This window comes from Engraulis encrasicolus, chromosome 21 (genome assembly GCF_034702125.1).
Source record: "Engraulis encrasicolus isolate BLACKSEA-1 chromosome 21, IST_EnEncr_1.0, whole genome shotgun sequence".
NCBI lineage: Eukaryota > Metazoa > Chordata > Actinopteri > Clupeiformes > Engraulidae > Engraulis > Engraulis encrasicolus.
In genome coordinates, this window is record NC_085877.1 from 35,499,745 (window position 1) to 35,510,975 (window position 11,231).

At 43.8% G+C, this 11,231-nt stretch overlaps 1 protein-coding gene across 1 annotated transcript; it reads right to left on the reverse strand.

Moving 5' to 3' along the window:
* Positions 1-3,396: 3,396 nt before the first annotated feature.
* On the reverse strand, positions 3,397-5,292 carry LOC134437386 (uncharacterized). Its single transcript, XM_063186880.1, has 3 exons — positions 4,953-5,292; positions 4,061-4,152; positions 3,397-3,960 (listed from the first exon to the last, which is right to left on the reverse strand). The coding sequence occupies exons 1-3, from the start codon at positions 5,011-5,013 to the stop codon at positions 3,397-3,399; spliced, it is 717 nt and encodes a 238-aa protein (XP_063042950.1). The 5' UTR covers positions 5,014-5,292.
* Positions 5,293-11,231: the final 5,939 nt, after the last annotated feature.

The following is an 11,231-nucleotide window of genomic DNA, read 5'->3' on the forward strand; positions in this document are numbered from 1 at the left end:
ATTCTCCTCCATGACTGAGGTACCCTGACCATGGTGCCGTCCCGCCACACTGCTCCTTTGGGGTGCCATTGGGAGCTGCCCCCCTTGCACGGGTGAGGCATAACATGCAATTTCGTTGTGTGCAGTGTGCAGTGAACACTTGTGTGCTGTGGAGTCCTGTGTCACAATGACAATGGGAGTTGGAGTTTCCCAAGTGGGCTTTTTAACCCTTATGTTGTGTTCGGGTCATTTTTGACCCGTTTTCAAGTTTAAGTGTTAAAAAAACACACTTTCCTTTATTGTCCTGGAATGAGGCTTCATCTAATCCTCAGTCACAATCATTCCAACACAAAAAAATATGTTTTATCATTTTAGTAAATTTTAAAGGTCTTAAAAAAAAAAGTTACATCTGTGGTGTTCGGGTCAAAATTGACCCGGTATAGATTTCTGAAAAGCTGTTGGTTGCCCTTTGTCCTCAGTTTGGTGATTTATGGTGAGGAAAATATATTTCTTGACTTAAAAAAATGTTGCCAGCCTTTTCATATTACAAATCCAAGATGGCCGCCAGACAGTCCCATATACTACAATGTGTCATATCTCCGGCTGTGAAAGGAGTACAGACGTATTTCTGGTGTCTACTCATATGTTTTCATGGTCAGGGAATCCTTTTCTGCGTTATATCACGAGAATTTTTGCACATTTTTTTGCAGATTACATTTTTCCACAATATTTTGTCCAAAAAACGTATCAAAAATCCATAATGGCACCCAAACATGTAGAACTGGTCTTACACTTTCCATAAAGTTGATGTGGTAATGAGATAATGGTCCATGTTCATAGCATAGTGGATTCAGATGAATAGTGTGACTTTTTTCATGTTCATTGAGGTGTTCATTTCCTATATCTTTGCATTAGATTGGTGGAATAGCTGTGACTCTGACAGAATTGTTATCGTATATTTACCACACTAAAATCATGTAAATATTGAAAAACACTGAGTCAACATATTTAAACATTCATTTTATGCACTGAAAAACTAATTTTGTTGACATTTGGTCTTTATCCTGCTATAAATCTCTTTGGGTTGGTTTGGACCCGAACACCATAAATGTCACTTTTGATGATATTTTCTAATATTAGAGAAAAACTAATAAAATAAATTTGGGTATTGTTGTACTCCCATATCAGCTGTAATACATGGACAACATAATCACTAATTGTATCACTTTAGGAAGTATTAATAGTGAATTTATACAGATTTTGATAGTTTTGGTCATCAAAAACGATTTGCATAATGTAAGATAAAACGCCTGTAAAGTCAAAAAGATGAATAAATAAATTAGTTTTTTTCATGGATATGAATACATACCAAGTTAGCTATGAGATGAAAAACAATATTTGATGAGAACTAGTGTTTTTAGGCATTTTATGGCTGAGTTTTGCTATCATGGGTCAAAAATGACCCGAACACCACAGGTGTATGCAGCTTTTGAACACAACACAAGGGTTAAACTATTCTTGACACAGTATACCTTTCCCATGTACCCCATAGCTCCCATCCCCCAAGGGGACAGCTGTGGCGTGGTGGTTAGAGAGTTGGTCTTTCAATCTGGGGGTTGCATGTTCGAATCCCCCCTGACCTCTCCCTACATCTCCATCCATGGCTGAAGTGCCCTCGAGCACCTAACCCCACATTGCTCCAGGGACTGTAACCAATACCCTGACAAATAATAAATGTAGCCTAAGTCGCTTTGAATAAAATGAAAGCGTCAGCTAAGTGAAATGAAATGTAATGTAATCCCCACCCCCTCCCGGTTTCATGTGCTGGAATCACAGGACAGCGAACCCTCACTGTACCTTTTTTTCTTTACACGGCATCCAATGGGGCTTTGTAACATATTAGTCGTTGCACCCCATCCCTTTCCACCCTCTCATTAGGAAACTATTAGTAACATGAGAGGAGGTTGCTTCTGGCTACAGTTGACGTAATTCTGTGTCCAGGGCCGGATTAATGCACAGGCTAGATATGGCTGCAGCCTAGGGGCCCCCACCTGCCAGGGGGCAACCTGATTGGCCAAAGTGAAAAATGGCAAAATTGTGAACAGATGCAATGCTGAAAAATGAATCTGTCGTGTTGAGTACAGTTAGTAGACAAGTTATTCTTAATTCCTACCTCGTAATTATGACTATCTATGTCAATTTGTCTCGAAATTTGGCTTTCGGGGGGCCCCACAGCAACCATTAGCCTAGGGGCCCCAGGCCATCTTAATCCGGCCCTGTCTGTGTCGAACGTCTTTGACTACTCATAGCAAACCTGTTGTCCAAAAAAGACAGGTTGTTCAAGAGAAGAGAATGGATGAGTGCATCTGTGGGGTAGTGTGAAAATATTCAGGTGCTCATCGGTTTCCAAAATTGCAAACTTGTAGAGAGAGAGGGTCCGAGGCACTCTGAAGTCAATATTAAAAGTCCTTTATTTAATACATGGACACCATAAAGCCGACGCGTTTCGGTCGCGTACCGACCTTCTTCAGGGCTAATTAAAAAGTGAAGCAAACAGGTGAGTCCTTAATAATCTCAAGACAGGTGACCACATCACGTGACAAGAGCCTGTCGCTACACTATTAGACACATAACACAGAACAAAGTGACACAAAAAATAAAAATAAAAATAAATGTAGAAAAAAGCACATCAAGAAAGACACCCCATGATTAACTTTAAGACGAATTATAGTTTAAGACAATAGCAATGTACAAAGCAACACTGGTCATCACAGAAAACAGTAGAGCCCGGGACATAGACACTGTCAAACAACTACATAGGGATACCTAGGGCAGGAGTGCCAATCATACATCAGGAGAACAGCACAGGGCTTCAACAGGGGTACAGTTCAGAATTTACAGTTTTTTTCATTATTTACAAGAACACAGAAAAATCCAGCTCCTCGTTGAGTCCCGGGAAAGACAACGCCTGTAACATGTCAATCCAGAAGGATTCTCTTTGGGCCCAGTGTCCTCAGTCTATCTCCACCCCTAATGTTTTTCTGAATTACTTCAATGACCATCACCTTAAGGTCAGTGGGGTTACACTGTGTGGAGGACTGAAAGTGTTTAGCAATGGGGTAGTTCATGTTCTTAGTTTTTATTGCATACTTATGCTCCCCAAACCTGTCCCTCAGTCTCCTTTTTGTGAGGCCAATGTAAAAGCAACCACATTTGCAGTCCAAACGGTACACCACATGGGTGGAGTTACAATTGGCAAAATGCTTGCAATGAAAGGATCTTGTACCCATAGCATTTGTGAATGTAGTAGACTTGTTAATGTGTGGGCAGTGTCTACAGGCTCCGCATTGAAAGGTGCCTATGGGTTTCACAAGGAAAGTTTTGGGTTTGGTGGCCGGAATGTAGTTTTTGACCAACTTATCCTTGAGAGTGGGGGCCCTTTTTCACAGCAAATTGCGGAGGCTCAGAGAAGACAGGGGCAAGAGTGGTGTCACTCCGTAGAATGTCCCAGTTGTTTTTGATGATTTGTTTGATACTGTTGGTTTGGTTAGTGTATTGTAGAGAGCAAAAAATTCTGTTACTCACAGGTCTTCTGGGCTTGGGTTTGAAAAGGTTTGTTCGTTCTGTTGATCTAGATTTAGACAATGCACTATTCAGAGTTCTGTCCTTGTAACCCCTTTGTTTAAATCTTTCATACATCTCAGCAGATTGAGTTTCAAAGTCAGTGTCAGAGTCGCAAATTCGTCTAAGTCTCTGAAATTGTCCGTATGGGATGTTTGAGATTAAACTGTTAGGGTGAAAGCTGTCGGCCCTGAGGATGGTGTTCCTATCGGTAGGTTTCCTGTAGATGGTGGTATGAAGAGTCCCGTCCGAGTCCACATAGATGTTCAGGTCAAGAAAGTTGATTGAAGTAGTACTGAACTCCAGGCTGAGTTTTATGTTGTGGTTGATGCTGTTCAGGTACAAATGGAAGTCTTTAAGCTGTTGGACAGAGCCAGAGAACACAAAGAGGAGGTCGTCAATGTAGCGTCCATAGTACTGTATATGATGTCTGTAAGGGTTATTAGAACTCAGAACGTACCGTTCCTCCCATAGTCCCAGATAGAGGCCTGCGTAGTTTGGAGCATATGCAGCGCCCATTGCTGTTCCCATGACCTGCCTGTACAGCTTGTCCTGAAACAGGAAAAAGTTGTTGTTAAGTGTCCAGCGTGTCAACTCAACCAGGAAGTCAGTAGGGGGGCTCAAATCAATTCTGTTTTGCAGGTAATGTTCAAGAGCACATAGTCCTTCTGAATGATCTATATTTGTATAGAGCGCTTCAACATCCATCGTCACCAGTATGTAATTAGGATTGTAGTTAGAACTTAATTCCCCCAACTTTTTCAAGACATGTGTTGTGTCCTGGAGGTATGCTGGCAATGCTTGTGTGAGTGGCTTTATGTGGAAATCTATGTACTTAGATGTAGGTTCAGTGATAGTGTCCACTCCACTAATGATAGGCCTGCCAGGTGGAGAGAGAGGGTCCTTGTGTATTTTTGGCAAAAGATAAAATATGCCTATTTTGGGGTCAGATGGTAGGAGGAATTTGTACTCGTTAGCATTAATCCAGTTTTGCTCCAATGCCCGATCCAAAATGTTTTTAAGTCATCTCTAACCTGTGACATGGGGTTAGTGGAGAGGGGAGCATAGTAAGAGGTGTTCATCAATTGTCTGAGAGCTTCTTGGGTGTAAGCCTCCTTCCCCCAAACTATGGTAGCGCCCCCTTTGTCCGCTTGACGAATTACAACATTCTCATTATTTTGGAGCCACTTTAACGCATCACACTCCCCACGGGAAAGGTTGGGATAGGTGCTTAGTTTAGTGTCCATTAATTTTTCCACATCGTGGTTGACCTTTTTTACAAAAGCATTCAGACATGCATTGTTACTGTGGGGGAAAAACTTGGATTTGGGTTTGAAAGTGGGTTTTAGTACCTGTGCGTTTGGAGACTCCAGCACCGCGTTGGCCGTCGCAGAGGGCTGGTTGTGGTACCATGCCTTGAGGTGTAAGTTGCGGTAGAAACGATATAGATCCACTTTCATCTGGAACGGGTTGGCTTGGTGTGTTGGAGCATATGATAGACCTTTAGCGAGTAGACTGGTGCATTCTGGAGAGAGTTCTGTGTCCGACAAGTTGATCACTGTTTCCTCATTTTTGTTTGGCGTGGGAGCACCTCCCGAGGCTGTGCCCCCCCACCCCGTCTTCTTCCTCGTCCTGCCCCTCCGGGTCTTCCTCTTTGTTCGTTGATGTCCACACGAGTCTCTAAAAAAGTATCCCGAGATTGAGTGGTGGGTTCGTCCTCATCACTTGTAGTACAGTTGGGCAAGTTGAATGATACTGAGCGTGTCCGTCTCGGAGCGCGACTTGTGTGCCTCTGTCTTTGCCACTTGTAGACTTGGCCGTCAGTGTAATCTTGTAAGTCCCTTTTGAATTTGGTAATTTTGTCCTTCGTCAAATTTTGTGAAAGTTCATTAATTTGGTCACTGAGGTGGTTCTCTAATTCTGCTTTGTCTTCCCCATTGGTACAGTTACTAAAAACAGCAGTCTTCTTTTCTTCAATTTGCTGCCGTACTTCCTCCATCTGTACTTTTGCTTCTTTAATTAATAAAAGCATCAAATCAAGGGAGCATTTGTTAAGAATGCGTTCCCATTCATTTCTGAAAGAGGAGTTATCTTTACCAGAAGAGGGGCCAGTGTTGCTTTGTACATTGCTATTGTCTTAAACTATAATTCGTCTTAAAGTTAATCATGGGGTGTCTTTCTTGATGTGCTTTTTTCTACATTTATTTTTATTTTTATTTTTTGTGTCACTTTGTTCTGTGTTATGTGTCTAATAGTGTAGCGACAGGCTCTTGTCACGTGATGTGGTCACCTGTCTTGAGATTATTAAGGACTCACCTGTTTGCTTCACTTTTTAATTAGCCCTGAAGAAGGTCGGTACGCGACCGAAACGCGTGGGCTTTATGGTGTCCATGTATTAAATAAAGGACTTTTAATATTGACTTCAGAGTGCCTCGGACCCTCTCTCTCTACAANGACAGGTTGTTGTTTGTTCCCAGTCCAGCCCTGCTGTAAATTCAGACTATGTAAATGACAGATTCTTAGACATACATACAATCCATCATAATACGATGATTTTTTTCCCTCACCATGCACGCCATGCATGTTTCTTCCTTGTTTTATGATCAAGCGATTCCACATGGGCCACTGCCTTGGCTGTTTACTCTACATTTCTTTCTTTCTTTGTTTCTTTTCTTGCTCCTCTCTGTCTGTCCCTCACTTCTCTCTCCTTATATGCAACTCTCTATCTCCCTATCTCACCTGTCTCCCCCCTTTTTGTCTCCCCTTTTCCCTCCCTCTCCCCCTTTTCTCCTCCATATCTATCTCTCTCTCTCATTTCTTTCAGTCTTTCAGTGTTTGTCTACGTTTCTTCTTCTCGTTTCCTCCCACCATCCCTCCTCACTCCCTCACTCCTCCACTCCTTCCCTCCTCTCCAATCTCTCTCTTCTTTCTTTCAGTCCCCAATTGTTTCTCTACCCTTCTCCTTTTTTCCTGCCCTCCCGCCATCCTTCCCTCCTCTCCCCCTCACTCCCTCTCTCCTCCACTCCTTCCCTCCTCCTCCTCTCCAATCCCTCTCTCCTTCTTCAAGCCTGGGGGAATTGCTCTATTAGAGAACACATATATTTGAAAGGGGAAAAATCAATATGCAGCATTTCTCTTGGGTGAGGCCTGGCCCCTGCACTCCATCACTGGGTACACAGGGCTGGGATGGCTCCAAACAAACAGCCAGGGCATTTATATTTTTATTTCTTTTTTTATTTTTTTTGGCATGGGCCACCCACCCCCTGTTTTTCTACGACATTATGATTGGCTCAGTCAAGGGCTCTAAATTAACTTTTTTTTATCACCAGCCAAAATGTCTGGTAGGCTAGATGTTCATCTGAGCTAGTCAAACACACACTCACTAATGGGTCAAAGTGGCTAGGAAGGTGTTTTTTTCTACCAGCCAAACAAACATTTCACCAGTATTTGGCCGGTTGTTGGCTGGTGTTAATTTACATCCCTGGCTCAGTCTATTGTCTATATTAAAAATGGATCGATGAGCTGCTCCATCTAAATTGTGAGTCGATCCCTAAGTGTGAGAAAACAACAACAACAAAATAAACAACAGCAGCAACAACAAGAAACAACAGCATCGTCCCATGCAGGTCTGTCGGCCCAGCGGGAAAAAGCCCTGCATGCCAGATGACCAGTCCAGTCCTGTGTACTCTGTGTGTGTGCTGCAGGAGACAGGCGAGGACTGGAGCTCCATGGATCCCTAGCCCGGCCAGGGCCTAATGGCCTCCCACGCCCCACTGACAGTGCACCGTCGCTGGAGTGGGGCCATGCCTCATCTGGCCTCCCCAAAGACCACTCTGGAGACAGAGTATTATCGCCTTGTCCCGGTAAACCTTATTGTAACCTTCCTCCTCCATATAGACACAGACATGCACGCACACATGCACACACACACACACACACACACACACACACACACACACACACACACACACACAGACACACAGACACACACACACACACACACACAGACACACACACACACACACACACACACACACACACACACACACACACACACCTTCTAAGCGCAGATACACAAATGGACATGCTGCTTACACACACATGCTCACTCTCTTTTTGCTAGGCTTCTCTTTCTCTCGCACTCTATTCTCCATCTTTGTCTTTCTTAGTCTATCATTTTTCTCTTTCTTTTATTTGTCTCACACACCCACCCACACACAAACACAGACAGTCAGACACACACACACACACACACACACACACACACACACACACACACACACACACACACACACACACACACACACACACACACACACACACACACACACACACACACACACACACACACACACACACACACACACACACACACACACACACACACACACACACCACCACCACCAACAACAACAGTCATACGTCATGTGGGCACGGTAAGCCTTTCCCTGCGTCCGTACAAGCCCTGGTGACAGCTCTGTCTCTTCCGGGAGAAGAGTGACATTCTATTACAAAGCAAACATAATACTCTGGCTCACATTTTCACACTTCTCCACACTTGTTTTCCAACACTCCCCCTCTCTTTCTCTCTCTCTCTCTCTCTCTCTCTCTCTCTCTCTCTCTCTCTCTCTCTCTCTCTCTCTCTCTCTACATTTACCTCTACCTCTACCTCTCTCTCTGTCTCTCTCTCTCTCTCTCTCTCTCTCTCTCTCTCTCTCTCTACATCTACCTCTCTCTCTCTCTCTACATCTACCTCTCTCTCTCTCTACATCTACCTCTCTCTACCTCTACCTCTACCTCTACCTCTACCTCTACCTCTACCTCTACCTCTACCTCTATCTCTCTCTCTCTATCTCTACCTCTCTCTCTCTCTCTCTCTCTCTCTCTCTGTCTCTCTCTCTCTCTGTCTGTCTCTCCCTCTCTCTCTCTCTCACACTCTCTCTGCTTCTTCCCGTTCTTAAAGATTGCCTGCACCCAGGGATGCCAGCAGTGAGGAGGACAAAGGGGTCAGTTGTCCCGGGCCCAGAGAGCGAGGGCCCCCAGAAATTGATCCCCATTACATTGTATACATTGGATTATGGGCCCTTTCAGATGACTTTGTCCCGGGCCAGGTAAAAGCTGTCAGCGGCTCTGCGGGCTGCACCTCCCACTGTGGCAAGTGGTGGGGCAAAATGAAAAATGTGGCGCGCGCCGTGGTGACACCTAATCTGTTTGGCGAGGTTTAATTTCCCACGACGATGCCACTATACAGGCAACCGGCTCATCTGAAGGCCACCCGGACGCCCGGTGGTGGACTTTTCATTAGGCAAACCTAGGCAATTGCCTAGGGCCCCAAACAAATCTAACCTCCATGGGGTGGCCCTAACTGTCATATCAGTGGCGGTAAACACACAAACAAAGTAGGCTTGATCTTACTTTGTCACTTATGTTAAGTCATCAAAGTTCTAAATGAGACAAAACAGCAAAAATACAGAATTGTATGTCTCTATAATGACTTTTGAGGGCCCCAGGCTTATATTTCGCCTAGGGGCCCAAAATGTCTATATCCGCCCCTGTGAATACCTCACAGACACGTGTACACAGCAACACAACAGGAGCTCTTTTTTTTGTGCCGCACAGTGTCTAAAGTCAGGTAAGCACAAGATTGAACCCTCCCAACTTTGCTATATATTTTTAAAGGGATAAACCATCTCCTAAAAGATGGAGTTTACCATGGGGTCGTGACTGGGCAAAAAGGAGAACCAAAACATAACAATCTGTTTTGATGCTGACTTCCAAAGCCAGGTAAGATAGAATGTTCACTTCTTTTTTTAAAAGGATTAGTTTTAAAAAAGCAAAACATCCCGTTACTGGAGCTTACCAGTGCTTTGACAACCAAAACATTTCGATAAGTGCTACCATCCAAGGCCAGGTAAGTTTGAACTTCTGAACTTCAAATCCTTTTTTTCATTTATTTATGTTGTTCAAATTCTTCAACTAATGGAGTTGACCAGATTGATGACAAGTCACAAACACCCAACTTATCTCTTCCACATGCAGTTAAGGTTGACATTTTAAATTCAAGATTTTTCACTTCCATTTAACAGGATCAAGACATCCCCTTCATTTTTTTTTTTTACTTCACAACATAGTGTGTTTACCAAAGTCGTGACAGCCCTAATGTCTCTTAATTTTAGGGTTAATGTCCTCCGTGTGTTGACTGTGTGGGTTGACAGTGTGATGGAAAGTGGCATGTGATTGTGTGTGTGTGTGTGTGGGGGGGGGGGTGTAGATTGATGGCTCCTGAGGGAGCGAGAGCAGGGCAGGCTGGTCTGGGGGAGAAATAGGGCCCGGGCACTTTTGGCTTAAAGGGCCCGCCTAATAATTAGTGACGCAGAACTGGCTCACGGATGGGCCCCAGACCCCTGTAGGCCCCTCTTTTCATAAATGTTAAAAAAAAAAAAATTCTTAAAGGGGCGCTAGGTAGGATTACGTCATTTGCGTGGCACCCGTGGCATGCCTGTCTCAAAATCTACACGTATTGAAAAAATGCTGCTCAAATTAACTCGCAGTGAGACTGTTTTTCATCACGGAATGCCAGCAGTCGACAAATCTGAATACGGTATGTAAAGCGATGTTTCATGACACTGCTGTCAGCTGTCAAAAGTTGTTTGTGGGGTTTTCTGACAGTGGACCATGGAAGCGGCCGTGAGAGCAATCGTTCACTTACTAATGACTCGCACAAGCATCGCCTGACTCGGGACCGTGATTAATTCAACTTTTAATCCTACCTGGAGCTCCTTTAACATTTCTGAAAATGGAGGCCCATGAGGGTCCAGGTCCCACCGGGAAATGCCCACTATGCCAGATTGTGAAGGGAGCATAACAGGGGCAGCGGTAGTGTTAGCGCTTATGGTTGTGTTGGTGTTAAATTGAATCCGTGTACTTGACATTTGCCTTCGTCCGTTTTCTGTTTCTCCCTCTCCTTCTCCCTCCCTCACGCTTGCTCTCTGCAACTCTCTCTATGTCTCTCTCTCTCTCTCTCTCTCTCTCTCTCTCTCTCTCTCTCTCTCTCTCTCTCTCTCTCTCTCTCTCTCTCTCTCTATCTACCTGTCCAACCCTCTGTATTAAAATTCATCTTTCATTTTACGACGCCCTGAAAGCTGAATTAGGCTGTCATAATACCACCTCGTCTCCCAGATCTGTCACTCTTGGTGGTGCGGGCCGGAGTTGGGGGCACAGTGTACAGCACAGATAAATGGCGTAGGGTGATCAGAGGGGAAGATAGGGAGCAAAAGACAGAGGCAAAAACGTTGACAGGAGAATGGGGAAAGAGAGATAAGGAAGCCTGAGAAAGTCTGACAGAGAGAGAGAGAAAGACAGAGAGAGGGAGAGAGAGAGAGAGAGAGAGAGAGAGAGCAATATATACACTGTATATATATATATATATATATATATATATATATATATATACTGTATGTATGTATGTATGTATGTATGTATGTATGTATATGAAGTGTTTATTTGCAAAACGGTGTATCTCCATTTTGTAGAATGTTGGGAAATTGACATTTTGTATTGGGCATTCCATTGAATTGCATTGCAAAATGCATTTTATATAGGTTAAAAAAGTATGTTCTCAAAATATTTGA

What these genes read in the sequence shown, in the direction of transcription:
- LOC134437386 (XM_063186880.1), bottom strand. Translation starts at nt 5,013, where the DNA reads ATGGTACCACAACCAGCCCTCTGCGACGGCCAACGCGGTGCTGGAGTC. An exon ending in TGGAGTCTCCAAACGCACAG is followed by an intron (nt 4,153 to 4,952) that starts GTACTAAAACCC and finishes TTCCTGTTTCAG; the next exon opens with GACAAGCTGTACAGGCAGGT. An exon ending in CTGGGACTATGGGAGGAACG is followed by an intron (nt 3,961 to 4,060) that starts GTACGTTCTGAG and finishes TCTGTCCAACAG; the next exon opens with CTTAAAGACTTCCATTTGTA.